At 40.4% G+C, this 27,673-nt stretch overlaps 2 protein-coding genes across 2 annotated transcripts; both read left to right on the plus strand.

Annotated features, from left to right (window-relative positions):
* Positions 1-586: 586 nt before the first annotated feature.
* FRG1 (FSHD region gene 1) lies at positions 587-8,881 on the plus strand. The gene is made up of 9 exons (XM_056489418.1): positions 587-755; positions 1,244-1,311; positions 2,167-2,289; positions 3,226-3,283; positions 3,455-3,569; positions 3,967-4,071; positions 4,792-4,883; positions 5,861-5,971; positions 6,838-8,881. Exons 1-9 carry the CDS (start codon positions 694-696, stop codon positions 6,872-6,874), a joined length of 771 nt encoding a protein of 256 aa, XP_056345393.1. The 5' UTR covers positions 587-693; the 3' UTR covers positions 6,875-8,881.
* Positions 8,882-10,945: 2,064 nt separating this feature from the next.
* On the plus strand, positions 10,946-26,934 carry ASAH1 (N-acylsphingosine amidohydrolase 1). Its single transcript, XM_056489443.1, has 14 exons — positions 10,946-11,095; positions 16,225-16,271; positions 16,458-16,548; positions 17,785-17,871; positions 18,805-18,883; positions 19,783-19,857; positions 20,656-20,701; positions 21,951-22,095; positions 23,257-23,311; positions 23,514-23,595; positions 24,228-24,359; positions 24,596-24,719; positions 25,403-25,459; positions 26,104-26,934. The coding sequence occupies exons 1-14, from the start codon at positions 10,976-10,978 to the stop codon at positions 26,191-26,193; spliced, it is 1,230 nt and encodes a 409-aa protein (XP_056345418.1). The 5' UTR covers positions 10,946-10,975; the 3' UTR covers positions 26,194-26,934.
* The last annotated feature ends 739 nt before the right edge of the window (positions 26,935-27,673 follow it).

Raw genomic sequence — 27,673 nt, forward strand, 5'->3', positions numbered from 1 at the left:
TCACACATGTGCTAGTGAGGCTGTTCCCAAGGAAAGAGTATTGGTACCTATGTTAATATGAAGAAAAGGTTGTTACAGGCTAAGGGGGAAGTCTGAGGTAGATTTTACTTTGTGGAATATCAAGTGGCTTAACAGGATGGGAAAAAAATCGTCATATCTCGTTTCACCCCTAGCATGGTACACTTGGCTGACTTGCAAGCTGCTTTTCCCCAGTTGGTCTTCATAGGCATCCCTGGAAAGTCTTTACTCCTTCACCAGCATATTCAGGTGTCCAGCTCCCGTGTAACCCTGCCAGAGGCAAGGCCTGCTGCCCTCGGCCTTGCTGCCCTCACGTCCGAGGGCTCTGCTGGTGTCCATGACATGTGTTTACAATACACACGCACCCACGGCCTGTAGAACCTGTGGGCGCCTCATTCCTTAGCGCTCTTTGCCTGCAGTCCTGCAAAGCGCAGGCACTGCACGCAGGGAGCCAAGCCAGACTTGGAAGGGAAAGGTGCCCAGGGACAGACTGTTCAAATGTAATTTTAAACTCTTCTTGTTTTATTTTCCCGCTCAAATCCCGTATCCTTCACGTGGGACGGCTGCAGCCGCCGCTCCCCGCCCACAGCCGGGCGGAGGAAGGGCCGCGGCTTCAGGGCTTCCGCCCGGCCGGGGCGGGGCCGGCTGCGTCCGCCCGCCCTCCCGGCTCCCGACATGGCGGAGTATTCCTGCGTCAAATCCACCAAGCTGGTCCTCAAAGGCTCGAAAGAGAAGAGGTGAGGAGCGGGCTGCCCGCCGCGCCGCCCCTGCCCTGCTCTGCCCGGCGCTGCGGCAGCCGCAGGGGCCGGCAGCCGCGGCGGGGCCGGGGTAGGAGGCTGGGCAGGGATGAGGCCGGATCGGCCCTTCCCTTCCCTTCCCTCGGGCCGGGGACACCCCGGGCCCGCCGGCAGGGCAGCGGGCCGGGCTGGCAGCCGCTGTTCCCGGCCGGAGTCAGGGACCCGCTGTTCCCGGCCGGAGTCAGGGACCCGCTGTTCCCGGCCGGAGTCAGGGACCCGCTGTTCCCGGCCGGAGTCAGGGACCCGCTGTTCCCGGCCGGAGTCAGGGACCCGCTGTTCCCGGCCGGAGTCAGGGACCCGCTGTTCCCGGCCGGAGTCAGGGACCCGCTCCCGCCGTGTCAGGGACCCGCAGGGCCCGGGCGTGAGGCCATGAGGGACAAGGGCTGGGCCGGCGGCTCCTTCTCACTTCTTTGCATCTCCCTTTACAGCAAGAAAAAGCACAAGGAAAAGAAAAGGAAAAGGGAAGAGGATGCGGCAGAGCAGCTCGATATTGTTGGTGAGCGGCTTTCCAGGAGTTACGTGACAGTGTGGAAACTGTAGGGAATGTGGCAGAAGCTAAATAGGTCGTTATAGGACTTTGTAAAGCAGTGTAACCCCTATAGAGATATACAACTCTTTCTCTCAACATGTTATTTGTATCTTGGGATCTTCCTAGATTCCAAACGGAACTTGGGACACAAATGGGATGGACTCAGATATTTATAAGTAATAAAAAAAAAAACCCTGTTACTATCTTAATGAGGTAGGAAATATTTGTAAGACAGTATACAAGGAGAAAACTTTACTGTTCAAAAAATGTAAAAGTTCTAAGTTGTGCACGTGGGAAAGGCTACCTTTAACTTTTTTAGAATTCTATAGGAGTCAAATGCTCAAACCCAGATTGATTTGAACAACTGAAGTCTAAGGACTGCAACTCACATGTTTAACTGCAAGATGAAATAGTATCTCTGTTTCTCTTATGCAGGAGACTCTAATAAATGGATATAACCCCAGAACTGCAGGAGACAGATTCAGAGGAAAAAAATATTTTCCTTATGGGGTGTATCTTTGCTGCATCAGCTGAATTAATCAGCTCAGTTTGTTGACTAACACCAAGAAGGGATAAAACACAGGAACTTGTAACTAGGGATGACAGGAGGTCAAAGAGCAGGACTTCCTGAAGCAGCAGCAGGAACACCATTAAATTGGCTTTGGGCTATAAAATAATGCATAAGGATTGCAAGATAGCTATAGCAATTTTATCTTTTGAATTTAAAGTTTCAGAGAAGACACAGAAATATATTCTCTTGAGCTACTGTAATCAGAAGTTGTGATTACTCTGTTAATAAACTGTCATGGCTTTGTATTACAGGAAACTGGTGGGCTGTCAGTAATTTTGGTGAAATTACAGGAACTATAGCTATAGAAATGGATAAAGGAGCTTACATCCATGCCCTCGACAATGGCTTGTTTACACTTGGAGCACCACACAAAGGTTTGTTCCGGGAAATTTGAAAATAATAGAGTTTTAATAATGAAGTGCCTAAAAGCATAGAACTAGCATCACTTCAAGGCAGGCAGTGTTACAGCTAAAACCAGTTTACTACAAAAATGCAATCATTCTAGCAGAAGCATGCAGATGACTTAAACCTAATGACTTCTAATCAGTTTCACTCATCTAGTTTCATGCTGGCTTATGTGTGCAGTAAATTGAACTGCACTGGAGATGATTACCTGTTAAAGGCCATACCACTTGCTGGATAAAAAGCAGTATAATTTTTATTAAAACCTATAAAATGTTTATGGTGTCACTTGAAGAGTGAAATTCATTGTAGATGAGTTTTAATGTTTATTGCTGCATCCTTGTCTTAATGTACTTGTTTTGTCACCGCACAAGAGGACTGCTGATGTGTTGGGATAATTAGCTTGTCCCTTGGTTTTGAGAGCCATGACTGACATGGACTGTTCCAGATCCCTGACAGTGTGTGAGAGTGAGATCAGAGCAACAGTTGGCCATATTCTCTTGTTTTGGTTTTGAGGGACAGAGAAGCTTGTAGCTTTTAGGATACTGAATTGAGTTACCATAGCTGAACCATAATGCAATTTTTATGAAAAGTAACATTACAAGGAGATAAGGGTTTTCAAAGCCATCAGGAGAATTAAAAAACATTCTCAATTATAAATTTCTTTAAATGAGGATCATCTTTATTTTGTGTCTTGTTTTAAGCACCATAAATACGTGAGCATAAATTAGCACCTGCATTGCTTTTTTAGAAGTGAATGCTCAAAAAGGAATTGTTAACGTAATAAATACTTCGAATAGTATTTAGAAATGATCAATGATTAATTTTTTTTGTGACTGCAGTATTAATAGGCTAATATGTTTTATGTTTCTACCTCATACTTAACTAATAAAAAATTCATTCCTCAGGTGACGAAGGCCCTAGTCCTCCTGAGCAGTTTACAGCAGTAAAGTTGTCTGATACGAGGTAATTACTGTAATGTTTCAAGTTTGATACTTGTTATCTTTGGATTTTGTGAGAAGGCATTTTAATACTCTTTGAAATACATTGTCTACTACTAGAAGGATCTGTGATGTGTTGATAATGTGAATTGCATGAATTAAAAGCACTATTGTTTTCCTACATTTTCTCTTTGAGGATTGCTCTCAAGTCTGGTTATGGCAAATATCTTGGTATAAATTCAGACGGACTTGTTGTTGGACGTTCTGATGCAATAGGATCAAGAGAGCAGTGGGAACCTGTCTTCCAGGATGTAAGCTGTTTGGAATAGTTTATTTGATGTTGCTACTCTTTGACTGTATTTTGAGTTAATCTATGCAGATGGTTTTTGTCTATGAAGTAAAAGCCTTTTGCAATCTTTCATTTTGTAACTTATGATTTTCCAACTGCAATGCATTTTTTGTAATTGAAAGTATTTAAAGTACTTAATAGCTGCATTTTGGCAGCTATAAGCATCTTCAAACTGAAGGAGCCAGCAAGTCTGCTTCAAGCAAGTCAGGAAGTCTGCTGGCTAGCTGTTGAAGTATCCATACATAAAAGAATTAAACCCATTTACAGAGACTTTTGGCGTATTGTAGGGGATAAATGTTACAAATCAAAGATTATATACAGCCTTGTTATACTCACAGTGCATGGTATTGTTTCTGCAGAGGAAAATGGCATTACTCGCAGCAAACAGCCGATTTATTAGATGTAATGAAGAGGGGGACATAGAAGCCAAAAGCAAAACTGCAGGGGAAGAAGAAATGATAAAGGTAACTTATAACTTCTACAACTAACACAGGATTGTCAGGAATACTCAAACAAGCAGGTGTCTGTGTGCTACAATTTTGTGTTAATACCATCATAATTGAGCTGTCAAGTGATCTGGCCACAAGAAAGGTAAATGAGTTCCAGGGCTGCATAAATTTCAGTACTTCCTGTAGAGATAAGAAGATACTTTATCACTTAGGAGGGCAAAAGAGTATGTGATCTTCCAGGTAGTTCTAAACTGCTTGGGACAGAAGAGAGGAATTGTGACTGAATAGGGACAGAGAAGGGTCTACCAGAATGATCCAGAAGGGGAGATCTTTTAAGAGAATCTACAAAGACTATCTTTACTTTATCTGAACATGGAAAATATATGTATCTCTCCAAATAGAGATAGTGTCTTAACTACTCAGAACAATAGTATTTTTAAGTCAATCTCTGAATTATCCCTATCAAAATTAGGAACTTAATAGTGCTCCTTTGAGATGAAGGCAATTATGTCTTACCATAGTATCGAGGATTGCACTTAATGTTTCCCATATTTCAGGCACCTCTTACTTTTGCAGTTGTCTCTGGTTAACCAGTTTCAAAACTGTGATTTGAAGTCACTGTGGCTCTCATTCTGTTATGAAGCATATGTAGTAATCTTTAACCTGTAACCTACTGTTTTTAAAATACAGGTGCTTTCTATTGTGTTCTGGTTGATTTTTTCTTTCAATTATTAGATTCGTACTTGTGCTGAAAGAGAAGCTAAGAAGAAAGATGAAGTTCCACAGGAAGACAAAGGAAACGTTAAACAGTGTGAAATCAATTACGTGTACGTACTTTGGAGCTGGTAACAGGCTCAAGTACCTTTTTTTGCTTCTGATTGAGGCCCTCTTTGGTGGAAGAGCCCAACTCCCATCCAGCCTTTCACTTGCTTTTCATTAGCAGGACAAGGGAAGAAAACAGGATGAGAAAGCTCATTGGTTGAGATAAAGGAGAGATGCTGTCCCAGGGTTAACTGTGAAAAATAAGTTAAATTTTTTTTTTTTAAATGGGTGTAGATACTGAGAAACAAAAATTAAAAACACCACCTTTCCTTCTCCCATCTCCCAAGCTCAACTTTACTCCAGACTCTTCTACCCTCTCCTCCAAGCCAGATTGGCTATAGGTCAACACACAGTGGTTTCTTTCAGCCACTCCCTTCCTTTCCCACTTTTCCCCTGCTCTGCCATGGGCTTATTCAAGAGCTAGGAGGTAATATTTGTTCCAGTGCCTAAAGCATCCCCTTTCTCTACTTCTCTGTGCTTGATGTTCACACTGCCATTTTGCACTTTTAAGGTTTTTTTTTTCCTTCCTTCCAGCTTTGCTGGTGGATTTGGATGTGTCCTGTAGTGGATGTCTTGAGACCCAGCTCTGTTCAGCACAGAGCAGCCCCTAGCCTTTTCTCACAGAGAAAACCCCTGCACCTTCCCTACTGTCAGCACCTTGCAACTACATCCAGTACACTTTTGCTCCCTGACTGCTGATGCTAGTATTTGAAGAAGGGGCTCTTTAGAATTTGTAACCACTTCATGTTAGTCATACAGGGGCTCGTTGCTACTTAGACTTCCAAAAAAATAGAACCTGAATATAGTTTCCACCTACAGAAGCTTTAGTGCAACCTTAGTACTGGGATGGTTTGCTGGATTTTATTAGATTTTTATTAGAGCTCCTGCTTTAATAGGAGCTAAGATTCTTACCTGCTGTTGTGTTGGAAAACAAAAATTCTAAAAAGTTCCAGTTCTTTACTACTTTTCTTCCCCCTTACAGGAAGAAATTCCAAAGTTTTCAAGACAAAAAGCTTAAAATAAGCAAAGAAGATACAAAAGCCCTTAGAAAAGCCAGGAAAGAAGGCACTTTTCATGAAATGCTACTTGACAGGTACTTCAAAGTGCTAGAAATAATGTATTGATTAAAAAACTACTGAGAGATGGAATTACAGTAAAATCTGGAGTACAAAAGAGGGCTAGATTTCAGGGAGATAGCTTCCTGAGCATTTTTCTACTGGTGAGTGTTGTGCCTGAGTCCTGGGGATTGCCACTTTTTTTCTATCTGGATTTTCACTTCTTTGGCTGAAGTTTGCAGGTTTGAATTTACCTGTAGATTAGTTCTTTTGGAAATGTTTAACTAGGTTATTCAATTTGTTTAATATGGAGCTGTTGATGTATTAATCTTTTTAATCATGAAAATTGAGCTAATTTTTGGCATTTTTCTATATCTGTGGTACCAGAACATTTTGGAGAGGCAGAATTTGCATTTTAAAGAGAAATAGTGTTTATTAAGGAGAGTCTTCATGTTATCTAGTGATTTTTTTTTTTTTCCTCCCCTGATCTGAGACTAAGCCTTTTATGTTAGTATATAGTATAAATATTTGCATTAATTCAGTGGGTGGAATGCAGAAAACTATTTCTGATAATTGCTAGTAATGTGAGAACACTCCTGGGCTCTCACAGGTGGTCAGCTTCAGATCACACTGAATCTGAATTCCATTCCTCAGAGGAGACAAAAAGGCAATTATGATGATTTGAGGGGAAAGTCAAGGTTAGCTTTAGGCATTGTAGTTCTATCTCCTTAGGAAAACAAAACTAATTAATAAATCCAAAATGCTGTTAGGCCTTTATATATACTTTGAAGCGAAGTTTAAGAAAAATTGCTTTTAATGCATTTTTAAAACTTTGAGGCTGATAAAACACCCAGATGTAATTGTATTTGGTCTTAATCTTTTTTCATTCACTCTTCCCATACAGGAGAGCTAAAGTGAAAGCAGATAGATACTGCAAGTGACATCCCTTTTCTTCTGCAACTTTGGTCTTTTTTTCTTCTGCAGCTTTGATGGCAGCGTCAAATTGAAAAAGAGTAAAATATTTTGTAATTTTTTTTTTATTTAAGGTATTTTTTTAAGTATCTTCAGAATTGTATTAAAGTTTTCTCAAGTATTAATAACCCAGCTATAAAATCTTGTTAACTGTATCATTTGTGAATGGTTTATGTTAAGGGAATGGCTCCAACAAAAATTAAAGGTATATCAATTAACAGTGGTAAGCTATTTGCAATATAAATTAAGCCCTGGGAGACAGACTGTGCACTGATTTAGAGAGAAAGCTCCCTGGCTTTAGTTGCCTTTAGGACAAAATCTAGAAATAAATAGCTGATTGTTGGCAAATGTTCCTGGCCACAGTCAGGAATTCTTGGATAAAAATGCAGCATAGCTGTGAGGTATACTGCGGAAGAGAGGGAGGAAAAAAATTTACTAATTTTTATCCAGAGCTCCTTAGTTTGGTCTAGGACTTGGGATTAGGGCTCATTAACTAGTTGTAGGTACCATGCTATGTGTCCTTCCCCAGAAATGTAAGTGATTGATGTACACCAAACCATTGGAATATCACAGTCCTGGAAGTGTCTTGCTGCCAAAAGTCCTCTCAGAAACACTGAGAAAAAGACAGCACTGCAAGGAGCAGGCTGCAGGCCAGAGTAAGTGTTTATTGAAAGTTCATTGCAGGTGCCATTGATCCACAGTCACTGTGAATCTTAAATACATCTGAAGTGAATGCTGATGGTGGAAGTAGACTGATATTACAGCATCTGTTTTTCTTTCAAGAATACATTGTTTGAATAAAAATTTTCCTGGTAGAACCCACAAAAAACACAGATACACCTGGAAGCAGAAATATATACTCTTGTGGGGAAGGGTACTGAAAGGACTACTCAGCAGCAGAATAAAAGCCTGGGAATTACCCCTGAAAGGGAATTTTCCATTTCCTATTAGCTTAAATAGGAGAACACAGTGTGTTGCAAGTAGCTCCAAGTGATAGTAAGGGAAAAATGGAACTGAGAGGCATGTTTGTCACAGAGCAGTAAGTGAAGTAAAAAGCAATGACCGAGCAAATGAAATTAAACTGTCCCTAGCAGGAGAGGAAGTACTAGAACTGGCAAGGGACTGGCAGCCTTGCAGAGAATAAGGGTATTTTAGTAGCATTGGGGTTGCCCTGTATGCTGGAATTAATGATACACTAGAGTATTGAGAAAGTATGTTCTGAGCACAGAAATGGGAATCTGGGGAATTCACTGGAAATCTAGTCCCAAAAGAATGAAATCAAAGGTATAACAAAACAGTGAAGATCAGTGTGTGTATTTAACTATTGTTGTGAGGAGTCTTTTTGAATGTTTTCCCAGTGGAGGTACTCGTGGAGACATCTTGAAGATACTACATCCTGACAGTAGTGACAAAAGGAGCTTTAATTTAACTGAAACAGAGAAGAAAGGGGGAAGTAATTTGGGCAGTAATTAGTCTGTCTTAAAGGGGAAAGGAGCAGATCTGGAGAGTGGTAATACAGTACTGGATAGAAGAGTATGAGAGAGCAGAAGAGTGGACATAAATGCTAAAATATCAGTGAGACCAGCTGTCAGTACAGTTAGCAAGTTAACTGTACATCTTAAGAAGCATTTTCCTTCTTGGATTTTTGAAAACTGACACAACAAGCCTAGACTAAATGGAGGGCCCAAGGTGCTGGTGTGGACCCTGAAGACAAGGCAGTGTGATTGGAACACAGCAGAACAGCCATAGTCAGAGAAGGTGACTGGTGCTGAAATTCTCTTAAACTGAGATTTCTTGACCAGTGAAAGAACTAAACTGGAATCACAGAGGCCTCAAAAAAGTACACTGTGTAATGTGACAATGGCATCATTTTGTCTTCAGAGCATTTGGAAAGAGTTTTTAATTTTCCAAAGTCATTGTTTATTTTCTCCTGTCAAAAATGTACCAAAGACAGTAAAGCATCTAGACAAAGCTAATGAAGTCTCTGACAGCTGTCTGCCCCAGATACAAAAGATGAGCAAAAAGGGTTGCAGACATTAAGAAAATAACAGAACCAACTTAATCAGACTCTTTCTTACCATAGCCTATAGTATTATATTCAGGTATCTGGAAGTAAACACAGGATTCTTGTCTTGTATGTATTTTTTTTCAACTGAAAATATTTTCCAGACCCTATAGAAACTGCCTAATCTCCTGTTTTTAAAGAACACTCCCATTAAAATCTCAAGGTTTATCCTATTGCACTGTAATTTTCCTCAGTTTCTAAATCCACAGATTAGTTCTGTATCTTCTTTCACCACTGCTTAATCTTTTTCTGCCTTGGTCTCTGAAGCTCTGTGCAATTCCCAGCTTCTGCTCTGAGCTGGCTCCTTCCTACACTGTTGCCTGCCCTGCTCCCAAGGCTTTCCCACACTACAGTACATTTTTTATCCTTTCCTGTTTCTTAATTTTTGCAGCTCCATGCAGCTTTCCAATCAACCTTCTGCCAAGGACTTGCCTCTTTTTCTTGCCACCTCCACCTGGTTTTGTAAGAGAGTTAATTGCACAGGCAATTAAGTAATGATATAAAGACTGCATCACTTCTTTTCTGTGTGCCTAAAAACATGTGACATTCTTAGGAACACAGAGCACATGAGACAAGCTTAAACACAGGCATCCTGGAAGGTTTTGGTTACTTTTTCATGGTGCTTCCATCAACAGTTGCCAGCGTACACACCCACATTAATTTGCATTCATTTGCTCATACTTAGTACTGCTCATACTAAATAATGTTCATACTAAAATGACAGTCCGCCCCTAAATTTGGCTGCTGTTTTGTATTTGATGTAACAACAGCCTGGTCTAGTGGAAGGTGGCCCTGCTCTTAGCAGGGGGCTTGGAACTAGATGATCTTTAAGGTCCCTTCCAACTCAAACCATTCTCCAATTCTATGACATAGATACCATTTAAATAATGACTAGAAGGCAGGATGCTTACAGACGGATGCATTTCATGCCCTGTGTTTCTCATTAGTCTGTCTCCCCAGTTGCCTGCTTCCTGAACTCCTGAGCCACAAGATGGAGAAGAAGCCTTCCTCAATAATGCACCTGCCTGGCATCTTTCATTACCAGTGGTGCTCAAAAGTTAGGCTGGAAATAAATCTCAATAGACTGATATCTGTAGAGCAGGTACTTGTTTATTGAAGTGCTGGAGGTGAGGGGGATATCTCCACCTAACTCAGCCACCTTTGTCAAGTGCTGTGGTGTATTTGTACAGTAGATATTGCTTAGTATTGATGACTAGTGGCTGTGTCACTATAGCATCATCATATATGTGCCAGAACAAATTTACATAGTATGATCCCGTGGTTATTAGACAGTTCTTTTGCTCTGCACTTGCAGTTTGGGGGTTGTCAGGGGTCATTGATGAAGGCTTCCAAGGTCTTCTTCACAACTGAACTATTCTACTTTGACTTGGGAGCATGCACAGTTACAGTGTTCCTTGGTCTGTCTGGTCCCAACCAGACTAAATCTTTATTTAGTGGCTAATTGGCTTTACATTTGCCAATTTCTCATTAGTATTAACCTATCTCTAAAGCCATCCATCTGGTGATATTTTTCCTGGGTTTTTTTGCCTATTTGACATTAAGCAACTAATTAACCATATACTAGCCATTACATTGTATAGAAAGTTATTCATATAGGGTATAAAAAGGTTATACAGGTATAAAAAGCTATGATTCAGGTTGTACTTATATCAGGTTATATAGATCAGGTTATACTGGTATCTTATAACTCAACCTCTATAAAAACCTTGTAACTTCGACCTAAGTTATATAGGCATCACTCCACAGCCTGCCTAGAATCTCCGCAGGACACAGAGTAATTAAAAATCGCAGTACTGCCAAAGTGAAAACTGGTGCCACTGGTTCTCTGAGCGTTGCCAAAGAGAGGCGATTTTATTTCAGGCTGCTGTGCGGAAGTTGCCTTTTGCGGCAGGCGAGCGAAAACGAGCTGCTGCGCGGTACCCTGGCTGCCCGGGCGGGGCCGGGCCGGGCCGCCGCTCCCGCCCCCGGCGGGCGGGGCTCTGTCATGTGGCCGCCGCTCCGGGAAGCGCCGCTCGGAGCCGAGCCGGGCAGGACCATGGCGGGCCGGGGCCGGGCGCTGCTGGCGCTGCTCGCCCTGGCGCTGCCCGCCTGGGCGCCGGACCCGGTGAGCCTGGCGGGGACGGGGACGGGGACGGGGACGGGGAGCGCGGCCGGGAGCGGGTCGCCGCGGGGCGGGCGGGGGGATGCGGCCGGCGCCCTTCCCGGCGCGGGAGGCCGGGCGAGCTGGAGCCCACGCGTGTGGGAGCGCGGCGCTGCCCCGCGGGGCCCGAGCTCGGGCCGCGCTCCCGTGGAGGAGGGACGGGCCGTGCCACGGCCGTGTCCCACGAGTCCTTGCTCGCTGCTGCGCTCGCTTGGTGCGCGTCCCGAGTGTCAGCGCTGCCCTGCCGCACCGCAGCCGCGGATTGCAGGGGAAAGTCAGGAGTGGGTGAGCAGAACCGGGCTAAAAACGCGCACGGTTCTGAATCTGCTGAGTGTGTTCGCTGGAGCTCACCCCAGGGGAGGAACGCCGAGCAGGTGGACTTGGTGTGTCGTTTCTTGCTCTCTCGGCTCTTTGGGGTTTTTTAGCTGAATAAGTGAAACATTTAACTTTTTGTGGAATGGGAAGGTTGGGGAAGTCCTTTGAAGCAGGCTGGCCTCCATCTCCTGGGCGAGTAAACAGTTGCTTTGCTTCCTGGTGTATTCCTGAAGCAGCGAAGCATTCTTTCATCTCTTGAAGTTCCTAAATCTATTCGTCCTCTATGAAGAGGACAGGTTTTAAGTATCTCTGGATTACAAAATATTTTTTAGGAACACCTCTTTTATTCTTTAGTTTTCTCCAATTATTATTTTTTTTTTTAAGCAAGTTACATTGATATTGGGAAAATTAGTATGGGTTTTGTGAAAAGGAAGAGCTGCAGGGAATGACTGCGGAGATCTGGATGGACAGTGTTTCCTTAGTGTCTTTTCTACACAGAACTGGGCGTTTCCCTCTCCCCTCTTTTCTTCTAGTCCCACCCTACCAGCCAAGAGCAGCTTCCTAACACTAAAAGCTATCTCCAGCTTAAAACACCTCCACAATTTTAGCCAAAAGTATCCTGGAGTGTGGAGTCATAGGAGAAAGTGCCAGCTGACAACAAAGTAGTAGCATTAGAGCTTGATTTGCATTTGATTTCGATTGGTACATCTTTGCACTTGCACAATATCCACTGTGCAGGTTGCAGGCTGTGCTGCTGTGCAGCCAGCTATTAGGCTTGGATATTTTATTTTTGCTTGAGATGCAGGGATGCATCATTTGCCGAAGAATTCTTCCTAAGTGCCACTGGGTTAATCTCATTAACAAAGAACACAGAGGATAAAAACCCTGAAATACATCTCAGAGGTACAGACTGTCAGTCCCTTTAGCTTTCATTGAGGCCCCCTCAACCATACTGACCTTTGTGTCCAAACTGCAATTTAAGTTGTCCTGTCACTGTTTCTTCAGTACTGCAAGAATACTGCTAACCTCTGTGTTCAGAAAGGTGAACAGCACTGGGACTCCTGCAGCACAATAGCATTGCATTGGCATCATCCCATCAGGGAAGAGGAGCAGAGAAAATTGTGGTAGATCACAGAGTTCATAGACCAAAAGATGCTGAATGTAACAGATTGACTGAAAATACAGAATTATATTTAATAGCTCAAAGAGGTAATTTTCTATTTGTTTTTACATAAGAAGGTGAAAAATATAAAATGCATAAATATTAAGGAGGGAAAAAAATAAAGAAATAAAGTGCTGGTGTTCCTTAGACTGGACAAGCGACATTCAGTCTATTTCATATTAATGAAATCAGGCTAAGTGTCAAAGTATTTAATCAGCAGTCATTAAATCATGAATTAATTTTCTGTACTGCAGTCAATAGTAACTGTTACTTGATTTTTTTTTTTTTACAGTTCACCCAGTTCATCTCAACAGCTCACTAGTTCTTTGGTTTCTGTTCCATTTTTTTTTTTAAATACAATTAGTCAAAATATAAATCTTCTGTGCTACTTCCACTTTTTATTCCCATCTTTCCCTATACCATGTTCCACTTCTCCTCCACTGTGTTATTTTCCTGTTAGTGTTTAGATCCTGTGCTGCCACATGTCTGTTTTTTTATCATTACCTACCTCTCAGTTTGAAAGTTGGCAGTATATAAGATAACCAAGATATGCAACCTGCTGGTAACAGTAGATTTTAAAAAGCAAAACAAAGGGAGCATTTAATCACCATTCAAGAATAGCTGTATTGCTCTCAGGGGGTTCAGTGCATGTTTGGAAAGCACATTTATAGTGGTAAACTGCTGTTTGGGTCCAGCTCCCAAAAGCTTTTTCTAGGGGATGACCTCTGTCTTGTCACATTGGAAGCTGAAGATGATTCTGTCATGCTGGAGGGATGTTCCTGCTTTTCTTGTACAGAATTTATTGTTCCTCTTCCAGTGTCAAGCCTCTGCAGCAAGGAGAACCCTGCTGACCATTAGTAACTTCATAGCTGCTTATTTTACTCTGGTTATAAAAAGTGCTTGATGGTTTTTCTGCTGCTGCCAGAAAATTCTTCTTCTTCTTCTTCTTTTATTTATTTTTTTTTAAACCTTCTCAGAAAGATTTGCAGTTAATCTTTAGCTGGTTGCAGAGGATAACAATTTTTTTTGTTCCTTGTTAGAACTTTGTGTAAAAAAAACCCAAAACAACAGAACATCCCACTTCTAGTTTTCTGATTGTTTTGACATCCTTTTAAGTTGCTGCCTGTGTGCCAGGGGAAGCCACGCATGGAGCTGTTGCAGTAACTTTGTTCTCATTGGAAAGGAGACAAGGGGAGGCCTCATTGCAGTCTGCAGCTCCTCACCAGGGGAAGCACAGGGCAGGCACTGATCTCTTCTTGTTGCTGATCAGCAATAGGACCTGAGGGAATGGCCTGAAGCTGTGTCAGGGGGATTTAAATTTGGTATGAGGGAAAGGTTTTTCACCAAGGGTGGTAGGGCACTGCCTGTCAGAGATCAAGATGAATTTGTGTTCTCAGGCACAGGGTGTGACTCTTGGACTTGTCCCGTGCAGGGCCAGGAGTTGGATCTTTGTGGGTACCTTCTAACTCAGGATATTCTGTGATTCTGTGATGGGGTAGTTAACCCAAAGAAACAGTTAATAATTTCTAATTTCTTCAGATACCTCAGTCAGTTTTGAAAGTTGTACAGGTTGTTCTAGGAATTACTGGCTTCTTTACCTTGCTTTACAGATAGACAGGCTAGAAATCTAAAAATACCACGTGTAAAGAGGGAACATTTTCTCTCTTCTCTCTCCCTTTAATTGTTGCTTTCCTCACCTTTTTTGTGGCTTAGGCTGCAGAGCTCTGGGAAGACAAAAATAGCTGCAGATACAGGATTAAAATCACCGGGGAACCTGCCAGGAGTGACATAACCTTTAGCACCTTTAGCTTAAAATCCTCTGAAACCAGTTTTGTTCAGGTGCCTCTCTCTCCTCTGTGAGCGTGAGCTCTATTGACAGAGCAACTGAATTCTCATCCACTTTGGATAACTTTTTTGTTAGAAGCTCTATCTGTCAGGAAACATATTTTGATGGAGGTATTTCCTGAAGATTCAAATCTGTACATCCATTGCAGTAGGATGTATATGTAATGTCGTTTTTTCTGATGGATTTTAGCATTGCAGGATGGAAAATTGCACAAGACAGTTGCGTCAATACTATTAAGCATTTGTCTGGCTTTGCACAAAACCTCTGACTTTTGTTGCCTAATTAGTCATCTGATATCCCTCCTACCCTCCTTGTTTTGATGCTTCCTCACTGAAAATTAAATGGCCTTTTGTGTTTGACTTTTTGTTCCAGTTGTGGAAAGGCTGTAACTGCACCGCATTGAAATCTAGGAAACACAAAGTTGCTGGTCTTATGTCTTCACCTCATGTGTTGGAAAACCAAAATACATCTCATGCTTTCTCCCACCAACTGGAAACAGTAGAAAGAGATAGCATTACAGCACACAGAAATCAATCCCAATTTAGAATTGCTGTTTCCTGTTATAACAACTTAGGCCAGTGTTTAAAGTCCATGGCATTGTGTAAGACATTGTGTTTTCTGTAATAATGCATGAAAAACAGATAATGAGATTAGCCCAACATTGACATTAGTTAACTTCTTTGTCCCAGTTACATAGGTGCTGGAGATGTTGTCACAGTTATCATTGGAACCAGGATGCATTATAAGGACACTAGTAATCTAATTAATACAGCCTAATAAATATTGGAAATCAAGGGTGGGGAGGAAGGGAAGTGGTGGAAGGATCAGTCTGTATTTTGTTTGTATTCTGTCTCTTAAACAATTGTGCTTTGGGAGCTTTTCTATAGGCTCCCAGAACAGCACATGTACCTTCCCTTTTTCTTAGTGAGATATACTATAAGGAGTTTTCTGAACTTCTCACATAGTTTCAGGACCAAGTCTTGCCTGCTCTCAACTGGCTTGAGGAACAAGTGTGGGTGGCCAGTAGGCATTTGCTTGTATGTCACTGGGTAAAACAATTATAATTGGGGCATGTATATGCATATGTTTATATATTTATATGCATGCTTTATGTAATTGATAGAAAAACAACCTTGCATTCACTTTGAGCATGCCTAAAATAGTTCACAGACTTTCATTTGTAACGAGCCATGCTCCCAGGAGTGAAGGTATATTTTTAGTTGCATTCCTGAATTGCACCCCACATAATGTTTAGCATCACTTAAGCAGAATTTCTGCACACTGAATCCAAAGTTGTGCCATATAGCTCATTCCACCGAGGGTTTGCCCAAAGTTCATTATGCTTTCCCTGCCCTAGCTGCACTGTGCAGCTAAACACTAAACATAATTAGGAATGACACTATGAAAAGGGATTATGAATTGGATGAACAGAACAGGCTGGTCCATACTGAGATCTAAGGTTCCTGAACTTGTATAAAGACTATGCTTTTGAAGTGCTCTTCATTAAATCACGTGAAGTAAAAATATATACAGTTTGTATATTTGTTGTACTCTTGTGGTTGCCCAGGACTACACTAGAAAAGTTGTCTAAAGGTCTGTCAGACAGCATGGGGAAGTTGCTGCTTGTCCCTCCTCTTCTATTTTCCTCTTTTCAAGGTCCCAAGACTGAATTAACTGACTAGTTCTAAAGGTTTAATTTAAAACTAAGTCTACTAGAATAGTAGTGTTTTAACAAAAAAGCTAAATAGTAATGTTCTATTGTCTTTGCAGTATGGAGAAGAATGCAGGAGCAAGATGTACCCTCCTTCAGGACCAACGTAAGTAATCTGATTCAACTTGTCTAGCAAATTAGAGTTGTGATTTGCAAGTCTGAACATGGGATTTTTTCTTGCAACTTGCTCCTGTTGCAGGGTCTACTGCTAGTTACAGGTGGGATGCATCTATCTTGTCAGATCTGTTTTCAGAGCCTTCTTTAAATTTGATCTCTGGTATTTATCTCTCAGGTTCAAAGGGAATATACCCACATATGTCATAAATCTCGATTTACCTCCCAGCAAAAGGTGGGATGAATTGATGCGTGACAAAAAGACAGAGGTAAGAAATTCAGAACCTGCTGTGAAGCTTAGCAGATATAAAACTAGCACGTAGCCTTTTATTTTGAGAAAAGTTTTAAAAGGAAAACATGTGCTAAAAGTATCTGAAAGGGATAATATTTCCAATTGACTTTTCTAATATGATTCCAGTCCAAAATAAATGCTTGGGTAAATTTTTTTTCTGTATAACACTTAAGCTAGCAGCATCAAGTGTAGAAACACTAGTGTCTTGGATGGTGAGGTGTAAAAACCAGTGTGCCATAAACAAGTATGTGCCATTCCATTTATCAAATCTCTTTAGTCGTGGTGCAGAATGAAGAGGGAGTGACACACCAAAGAAACAGCCTTGGTAAGCTGAAGTGAAACTGAGGCAGTATCTCTTCTCTGCACCTCCCTACTTCTCTCAAAATGCTACATGAGATGATGAAATGGCAAGGGTGAAATTAAGAACTTCCTGCCCTTTTCAGGAATGCTGGTTGTAGCACTGGTTTTTACATAGAACAAATAATTTTTTTAATATCTGACTCTATTTCAAACTACTTAAAACAGCTGTTCTGAAGATGACTGAAAATTTAGTTCAGTAATTCTTAATTTCTCAAACAAGGCCAGGGCTTTTTGCTGTATCCCTTGACTTTGGCCTTTCTACTCTGAAAGCCAGACAAGTTCTACTTACCTGCTAATATTTATTTTAAAAGTCTAATTTAAGCCAGTGGGCGTTGGAAGTTTCAGGTTTCACCTTAAATTCTGAAGAATTTTATCTCTTGTGTACTTTGGAATTAGATCACATGGAGTGGAACTCTTACTTGCGACATTTACAGGTTGCAAATTGAAAGCATGTTCTTTAATAAGAAATTTATTGAGTGTTTTTGTCTTCAGTAATATCAGTTCTTAACCAAAGAGCTTGGATTAGCATTCTGAAAGATAGGAGAGTGCAGAGTACTAAAATGTGTTCAAAGGAGCAGAACACAAGGATGGCTTTCCTGTAATTTGTTGTTTCTGGTAGAAGGGCACATTGGAATTAATCAAGAAAGTTACTTGAACAAAGTTTGAAGAGTGATTCTAGTGGGGAGCTGGGAGCTTTTGTCTCACCGAGAAGTTGACATTTAGCATTTAATTTAAATATGTATTTTTCACAATAAAGTGTGTTTTTCAAAAGTCTGTCAAGGAGTCCTGTTAGTATTCTAGCAATTCTTATACTTAAGATCTTCTATTCAACAAAAGCCCTTACTCTTTTTAGCTGAAGACTGTGGTCCAGAATATTAAAGATATAGCAAACACCTTCTTCCCCAGTGGCAAAGTTGTTGACATAGTGGATAACAAAATAGTAAGTATTTTCAGCTTAATTATTTTATTACTGTATGTTCTGACTACAGAATTAGAATGCTTCCAAATGTGGCAATTAAGAACTTTCAAAATTACTAATTTACAAGTTCTTAATTCCATTTCTGGAACAGAACAAAAATGCTATTTCAAACAGTCACTCTGAAATTTTGCCTTATTGTCTGCTCTGAATGATTGAACAAAAAATACATGTCTTCCTCCTCTCATTTTTCCTAAGATCTTTTCCAGTTTGGATTAGTAACACTGGATAAATAAGCAAAAGACTAAGTTACTGTAGCAAAACACTTGACTGAAATTTTTTACCATATTCCACTTCTTTTAAACAAAAAGTAGAGTAAAATCAGATTTTGAAAACTGTAATAAAGGTCTGATCACAGGGACAGCTGTGACCAGGCCTCACCTTAAAAATTAATTTGATTCTGATTGAAGTAAGCTTTGGCATGGAACAGAGGAAAGCAGTGTAAAGTTAGAGACAGCAAAAGATCAGATCTCTACACCATCTTTAGTTACAGCATGTCCTTGTGTGCCTGAGTGGGGTGGACACAAAGGCAGCTTGTACAGGTGTGAAATGCCAATGTGTGAACGTCAGGGATGCCCAAAAACACCAACATTGAGCTCCATTGCAGCAGAGCTTTTAATTGATACTAGTCCTACTTCACTTTTCTGTCTGTTGCTGCTAAGAGAGGCTGTGCTCTTGTCCATTGCTCACGTCAGTGTTTTGATAAGTTAAGTTTTACTTGCCTTAAGTGGATACTTGTCTTCAAAGGACTCTGCAAACATCCTCAAGTTCTTCGGGTTGCAAAGAAACTAAACACTCGATAGCTGTGAGAAAAGTGGGCCTGTTGAGGAGACATTTGTTATAAGTTACAAAATACTGTTAATTTAAACATGTATCATACAAAACTTTTCCTTTCAGGCTCATCTGACTGCCACTCTTCCTTATCCTTTCAATGAAGAGCTCCAAGGGATTGCAAATTCATCTGGGATTCCTTTGGGTAACAGTTTCCAGCACTTTATTAACATAGTGGAAAGCTGAATACAGAGTCATTTCAAATTAGTGTGTTTACCAATATGCAGTTAGTTGTAGTCATCTGTGACTTTAACAAATCATTAATTAAACAGTTAAAGCAATGACTTACATCTCACACCAAACAAAAACAGTGTTTTAGAGGAGAATGGAATGAATCACATAAGCCTTTTATCCGGCTGGGACTTCTCTGTAGAGCTGTAAATTCCCACTCCTAGGTTTTGGGAAGTGGAGCAAGTCTCAGCTCCTGTGTACCAAAATGTGAGGTAATCCTTTAATCTTGTTGGTTTTGCACTCTGTTGTGTGTCTGCTGTTAGCATAGAAAGTCAAGGCTCAGTTTCCTGCTGTTCTTTCTTTCCCTTGTGGTTCTTTCCATGTCCTTCTTCCTTCCCTCTGTACCTCCTGCAAAAGAATGCCATTCCAGGTGAGGAGCAGGAACTGAGTTCTTCCAGAACTGAGGCAGAGAAGGACCACTGCATGTTTGCACTGCTTCCCTCACACAGGAGCAGTACACCTGCTGCTAGCAGCAGCTCTTATGTGGCAGTAGTGGTACATATAGCAGCTTTCTTCTTTAAAGTGAACTTTATAGCTTGTTTTGAAGTTTCCAGAGGAGGAAGTAGCAATGACTGTCAGTTCTGTGCGTGGTAAGGCAGAAGGTCAGGGAATTCTGATCCCTCTATTTGTCTTTCAGGAAGCTCTTGATTTTGCTGAACCTGTCATTTTAAAGATCAAAGGAGATTTAAATTGAAATACTTAACAGAAATATTACAGAATGCCGAACTTTGCACTATGCTTCTTTCTTTTTTTTTTCTGTTCATGTCAAGTTTCAAACTATTGAACTTTGTTTCTTTTGTTTTTTTTTTCTAGGGGAAATCGTTATTTTTAACATTTTTTATGAAATTTTTACTGTATGTACATCAATAGTGGCAGAAGACAAAACAGGTAATGCAATCCAAAACAGTGATAACAGTTTTCTTTTATGTAGAAGAGGGCCCACCTCAGTTATGCAAAAACATTAATCTTAAACTGCAGGTAATAAAAGGTCTATTAAAGAGACTGAAAGGTAATAATAATGCCTAAGGACTGATAATAAAAGATATTCCTTGACAAAGGGAATAACAGTTCATAAGTGTTTTAGGTTTTAAAAAAAGGACAAAAATACTTACTAAGATGTTTGTTGGATGTTGAGTTTTTGTATTGGTTGGTTGGGGGTTTTTTAATAGGTGGTATTTGTGTTTCTGGGGGAAATAAACACCTGCAACACACCTGAAACTTTCTCTGTTCCGTGCAGGATTTTGCCTCCAGTTTCTAGATATTGCATGTGTATGCTGGTAGAAAAAATAGACAGTCTCTTCTAAGAAAAGAGACTCATTCTCCTACTTAGTTCTCTTTGTCTGCACCTGTTCCAACTTAAGTTTCTGAGGGATTCTTAGAGGGCTTACAAACATCTCACTTTTAGAAGAAGTTCAGGGTGTTGCCATTGCATTAAGATAAGGTGGAAAGCTTAGAGGCTGAGATGGACAGCAGTTTGCAAGATTGCTTGATTTCAGTTACGGCAAAACACTTCTCTAACCAATAAAAACTCATCATTATATTGTGGCTATGAAAAGGGCAAGTAGAGAATGCTATTTTCCTTGCCCACTTTCCCAGGTATGTGCCTGGTTACTCATTTCTTGGGTTTCTAAGCTGAAATTTGTCTATTTCTTTGGAAAATTGGATTAATTATTTATTGTTGTATAGGGAAACTGTACCACGCAAGAAACTTGGATTTTGGACTCTTCCTAGGGTAAGTGCTGTTTTTTTAAATCCAAAGAAAAAGCAAGCTGAACTTGAAATAGCTACATACATTCTGTGGATGACCATAAGACAAGTAATTCTTCATTGTGTGTTGTGAAAAAATGCTGAAGTGAAAAGATCAGGATATTCTGCTGATATTATGTCAAACTGCCCCAAGTGCATCAAGAACAGTTGTGGTTTGCTACTTACTATTTTTCTCAGCTTCAGTTCAGACTGTCTCAAACCAAAGAATGGCCCATGTAGCCTGATCTCTGAGGCACAGTATATCTTGTTCTTTACATGAAAGGATGAAGCAGCAATTTTAATATATGCAGTGAAATGAGGATTAGATTAGGGCTTGGGGTTTTAGTGATTTCCTCCCCCCTCCTCCCCCCCAGTTGTTTTACTATGCTCCACTGGCACTTCCCATCATTCTTCATTTCTGTACAAACTCTTAGTTTGTTGCCCAGCACTCATTAGTTCTCCTTTCATACCCTGTGATCAGGTAGTTCAGTGTTTGCTTTTATTATCCCAGTGTATTTTGTAGTACCACTCATCCAGATGATGCTCAATGCACAATTGGAATTTAAATGCTCATCTTTATTAAAATTCTTACCTACGTATTAAAACTCCCATGTTGTCTAGTGTGACTCCACCTGTCCCTTGGTTTGGCTTGTGTTGGACTTCTCTCACTTGTCAGAAATACTGTGAAAATGCTTCCTGAAAATTAAAGAAACTCTCAAAGATACTCGCAGAATCTGGATTATTTCCAGAGAATTTAACGGTGTGCTAAGTGCTCTTTATCAGCCTTTTGCCTTTAAACTGGTCTGGCTTATTTTATGAACTAGAATTGGTACTTCCCTTCAGGTAGAGTAAATCCAGTAGGACATGGTTTCTTTTCTGCCTTTAAAAAACAAGAATTCGAGGTTTGGTGTCACAGGCAGTACCTGTGGCTCCCTTTGCCAGCAGGTGGAGAACAAAGTTATGTGTTCAAAATAAACCAGCTGTGATGGTGGTGCTGTTTAATCCTGATCAATATATATGCTTTTGATTCAAACAGAACTTAGTTCTTTTCACTGCCTGCCTGTGCCTTTAGACTTCTTGGTTGTTCCTTGCTGGTGCTGCTCAGGTAACTACAAAGCAGTGATGTTGGCTGACATGAGTAAGATCAGAGGACAGGCATCACACACATGCTGTGAAGGGAAGCTTTGAAAACTACTGAGAGAGGGAAGTTTCATATGCTGTATTGTCTCCTGCAGGTGGGATGTTAAAAATAGTTCCTGGACGTTAACTCGGGAACTGAAGCCTTTAGTGGTACTCTTGGACTTCCAGAGAAACAACAAAACAGTGTTCAAGTCCACAAATTTTGCAGGATATATAGGCATGGTGTCTGGAGTCAAACCAGTAAGTATGGGGATGGGGCCTTGTTGCTTCAGACTTTCCTTTAATATTTAAATTTTTCTGCTTTCATGCTCTGCTTTGGGATGTTCTCCAACAAATGATCTCTTAGTTGTTCTGGTGCACAGCATAGCTACTTGAAGACAGATAAAATAAAACAATGCTGCACCCTTCCTTGTGGAAGGAGATAGCCTAAATGAAATGTTTCTGTTTGGACAGTTCTTAAAAGCAGCATTAAATTTCTAATATGAACAGGAGTGAATACAAAGTGCTGAAGTACTTAGAGTACTTTCTTACTGCTAATAGCTAGTGCTGTGATCCCAGAGGTGAAACAGCACACTTGTGCTATTTAATTCTTGTCTCCAGTCCTTCTTGGAAAAGGCAGTCGTGCATTTTAAGATATTTTTTGTTTGGTTTATGTTTAATAGGCACCTAAAATCGGGTTTATATACATCTTTTAAACCAGCAGTACAGAACTATATCAGGGTGTCCAACTTACCACAACTTCTCCTTTTTCTACATGCTCTATCTTCTATTGTAGTTAGTGTTTCTTCTTGTGGAGCATTTCTGGATAAATCCCTGCATTGTATCCATTTATTTTTGTCTTCTGCTCAAATAAATTTGGAAGATTCCATTCTGAAAATGATTCAGTAGCTGAATTCAGTTTTTGTCCAAAACATTAGTTGGAGAAGACTGAGATTTGAGTTTGAATTATGTGTTCCAAGTAGCATGGACTGCAGAGTGTGCAGCTGCATGCCCATGTGAATAGCAGTAACATATCAGGGTGTGCTAGCACTGGGACTTAAAAATCTGCCTTCAAGCTAGAATAGTACTCAGAGGTCTGAGAAGAAGGTAACATACAGCAAGGAAAGGAAAACTGCTAATTCAGCAATGCAACACAGAACAAGAAGAAAAGGTTTGACTTGCTTAGCATAAAAGCATGCCTTGCTGATTGTCTGCCAGATCAAAAAACTCATTTTTATTCAAGCTGTGATATATTAGGGTCTTCTCTACATGAGCTTGATCTTGCAGTCCATTACTCAAAGGGGAAGAGTCTAACAAATGAGAAACTCAATTGACATCTAAATTGCAATGCTGCCTCTTGATTATCATGTGGTACTCATGGGCTGGCAATGGCTGATGGTTGGCTTGTTTAATGCTTTTCAGAACTTGTTCACTCTGACAATGAATGAGCGTTTCAGTCTTGATGGTGGTTATGTGGGTGAGTAATGTTCATTTCTTTCATTATTTCTCCCAAGTTTTCCAAACCATGGGCAAGCCAGTTACTTAAATAAACAGGCACACAAATGGTGAAGAGATTGCAGAATGAGTAAGATAAAACACAGCTCATTTTAAAATCAGCTGTGAAAGTTAGAATAGCATGAGTGAACTGTATGAAAACAAATTATTGTGCTATTTTGCAGGAATCTTTGAATGGTTTCTTGGTAGAAGAGATGGTATGTGGATGGGCTTTCTTACAAGAACAGTATTAGAGAATGCTACAAGGTATTCCCTCTCCCTCTAAGTATTATTTTTAATTTAATTTTAATTTAAATTAAATTAAGCTAATTTAATCTGCTTTGCATTTAACTACCATGAATACTGTAGATGTATGCTTAGTACCCTGTGATACAGAACCTCCCTAGTGACCTTAACTTTAAATAGTTCTGGTTTTACTGGTACTCTGGGGCGGGAGGTAAAGCATCACACATGATCCCTCAAATATTTTTTTCTCAGATTTCTGTTTTCCTGATGAACCTGTTGATAATCTAAATGTGTAACAGCACTGTGCATCAAAGCACATCCAGCAGGTACTGGTACATTGTAGGAAGTAACCAGAAACAAAGCTGTTATTCAATAAATTAATTCACTGGAATATGACACAGTATGTCTTCACTTTACTCATGTTTTAAGTGTAGAAAAACTGCAAAGAGCCCCTCTAAACAATCATACTTTAAATACCAAATGAGATGAGAAGCTTTGCTTAAATGTGTTCCTTTATCACGATCTTATCTCATATGTGTGTGAAATGGGAAGAAAGGCTTAACTACCCAAACTTTCCCTGGGTCTGAGAAACTTGATCTTCAGTACTTGAACCATTTATAGCATTTAATAGTCCAATATTATTTTACCCACAGTTACCAGGATGCAAAAGACAGACTGGCAAAAACAAGACTTCTGGCTCCAGCTTACTTTATTCTGGGTGGAAAAAATTCTGGAGAAGGGTGTGTGATAACTCGTTCCAGGACAGCTGCTCTGGATATCTGGGAGTGAGTATGCTTGACCTGACACCTGACTCAGTCTTCCAGAAGAGGACAGGTTCCACCAATAATTGTGTGCTCTGTTTCTTGTGACTGCTGTTGTGCAAGAACTGACTTCTTCACCATCATTGAAAAATACCAGAGCAAGCCTAAAATAATAATGCACCTGTATATAGTATATACTGTATACATGTACTTACTATATTCTTAGAGAAGCAAAACACAAACTTAGACCTCTTTTCCAGCCTTGATATCAAGAAGGGCACGTGGTACGTGTTAGAAACCAACTACGATCGCTGGAAGCCTCCACTGGTGCTGGATAATCGTAGAGGACCTGCAATGAAATGCCTGAACCAGACAACACAAGAGGTAAACATCCTCCAAATACCTCATAGCCTGCTGGTCTGAAACTCCCAAGTTGCAGTACTGACCTAACACAGCCACCATTCAGGTTATTTTCAAGCACTGCTGTAATGACACAAGTGGCTGATGATTTTGTGATAGCTTGTCTCTGCTTCTGGGTTATAAGAAGCTGATTCTTCACATGGGGGAGGTTGTGGTTTGTTTTTTTTTTTTATTGATTTGTTTGGGGGGTTTTGGGGTATTGTTTTGTTTTTTGGTTTGGGTTTTGGTGGTAGTTTTAGGGGGATTGGGTTTTTCGGGATTCTTTCTGATGTGGTTTGAGGCTTTGTTGGTTGGTTGGGCTTTCTTATCATCTAGGTGGGTTTCCTGAAAGTGTTTTCAGCAGCTGCATATGCAGGAGATGTCCAGAGATACTTTGAGAAAGACTTGTGGGGTTGTAGGGTAGTTTTACCAGTGAAATTCAAACACTCACTCTTGGGCAGCAAACACATTTAAGTGTGCTGTGCTCTACAAAGATCTGGTCTGGTCAAATTTTTGCAGTCCACATGCTTCTGATATCAAAGTGTTATGGGTATCTTGTATTCTTCAAACTGTATCTTGTTATTTAAGTGGGGTGTAAAAAAGTTAGTTCTCAGCATTTACATTTATAGGTTAATGCCCATTAATATCAGTGTATTATTTTCTTTCAGAATCTCTCCCTACCAGCAATTTATGATGTTCTCTCCACAAAGCCTGTCCTCAATAAGGTAATGTTTCTATTTTTGCAGGAAGTTTAGAGTGGGGAGCAGACCACTAACTGCTGTACATCTAAGTGGTACATTCAGGGTTTCTTAGCCAAAAACGTGAATGTAAAAACAAATTTCACATTACTTTTTAAAATCAAAATGTAATTGCTGGAATAGCTATTTTCCAAAGGCCCTACAGCTTTAAAATTCTCAGTAGCCTGAGCCCTTTCCTCATAGCTGGCCCTGGTTTAAGGCAGCAGCTGCTCTGCAGACATCTTGGGAACCCTCCTAACCAGAATTAATGTGTGATCTGTGTCTTTGTAAATTCACATAAAACAAGTTAATATACCTCAGCATTTAGGCATACTATAGGCACATTATTCTTGCAACACAAGAGGCTGTAGTCTGACCTTGAAATTTGGTGTTTAGGAAAAAAAAACCTGAAGGAAATAGTTTTTAAGAGTATTTGAATGATGAAGTTTAGTTCCTGTGTTAAGTGGAGGCAGCGTTCTTGACTGAGAATGCAGAATATTAGTACTTGCACATTGTTGACTAAAGAAGGTAAATGCTAATTTTAGTAGAACTCTTCAGCTGTATCAGAGAGAGTTTTTCCCTAATTTTTGTGATGTGGTTTCTTCTTTCTTCCTCCTCCCCCTGCCCATTAGCTGACTGTGTGCACAACGCTGATGGAGGTGTACGGTGGCCATACAGAGACTTACCTGCGGGAATGCCCAGATCCCTGTAGCCCTTGGTAGCCCTGTACCTCTCCTGTGCTGGAATTGGCGCTCCTCCACGAGAACATGCTTCTGGAAAGAGATTACTCAGTCTAACTCCTTTGTTCAGAAATCTAATGGCTCTACAGAAATGGCAAAGCACTTCTAACAATGAAGGACTCAGTCTCACAGCAGACTCTTCTTGCTTTATAACCAGCAGTTCTGCTGACAAGAAATGTATCCTCATGAGTGTCTGGTATGATTTCAGCCACTTCTGCCAAATGAGTTCAGCAGTTAGTTCTAGATCTCTTCAGTCTTGGCAGTATTCTTGGTGTGTTGGTTGGGGGTTTGTTAATTTTTGGTTTTTTGGTTTGGTTTATTTAGATTAAAATCCTTCTAAAGGACACAAAGGGTTATAATGGCACCTACCAAGCATCAGAAAGAATTGGGTATAAGAAGACCATCTGGGGCAATACAATTCTGTTATTCTTTCATAAGCACTTAAAATTAATTGCTATTGTTCTGGTATAATATGAGGATATGTCTGATATGCCCTTTTATAAAATAACCTAGCAAGTGTCATATTTAGTCACAGAAAAAAGGTCTTGGGGAAGTACCTGAAACAAGATCTGAGCCAAGAATGTCTTGCTACTGATTTATGACACTTTGGCTGAAGCTCTTTCTTGGCCTGTTAACAAATGTGGTTTTTTTAATACAGGTTTTTCTGTTGTCTCAAAAAAAAAATACTAATACAATAAAGAGAAGATACTTTCTGTGACCAAAGTACACATACTGATTTTGTATTTCAGTCTAAGACATCGTGCATGTTAGATACCACATGGCATAAACTGCTTTCATTTCCAAATAGACTGTCTGAAAAACTGATTTCTTCTGATTTTGTAAACTGGTAGTTAAAGCTGTTATCATAATAAGGTAATCAGGTTGTTTTGGGAGAATTTTGGTTGGTTGGCTTTTTTGAAAGCGGGGAAAGGATGCCAGGTCAGATTACACCATTGTCTGGAATTCACGTTAAGAAAGAAAGGTCCTCTAGAGAGTAGTAGCACCCTAATATCCTAGGATGCAGATAATGTAGGAGGCAGTAGTTTTACCTGTGCCACTGGCTGTGTTGCTGGGACTAGCTTACAGTTCCAGCTCCTGTGTTTTCTAACACACGAAGAGAAGACACTGCAGAGTGAGCTTAGGGGCTGGTATCTGTAGTGGTTCCCTTGTAATCTTTCTCACCCCCCTAGGAAGGAGGTTCATATTCCCATTGCACCAGGAATTCAAAGTTGCCAGGAGTGTAAGGGAAGTGTTTGCTTTCTCTTTGGTGTCTACAGAGACAGTATTGCATAAGGCATTCCAATTAAAACCTGCAAGTTCATGACATCTAGTCACAATGGGACTCTTGATAGCCAGGACTTGCAGAACAGTACTTACTGTAATGCAGAAGTTGAGAGCACAGTTTACTACAGCTTCCTGTTCCAAACACTGAAGGGTATTCAATTTTTTTTTTCCTCATAAT

The sequence above is a fragment of the Oenanthe melanoleuca genome, chromosome 4, assembly GCF_029582105.1.
Source record: "Oenanthe melanoleuca isolate GR-GAL-2019-014 chromosome 4, OMel1.0, whole genome shotgun sequence".
NCBI lineage: Eukaryota > Metazoa > Chordata > Aves > Passeriformes > Muscicapidae > Oenanthe > Oenanthe melanoleuca.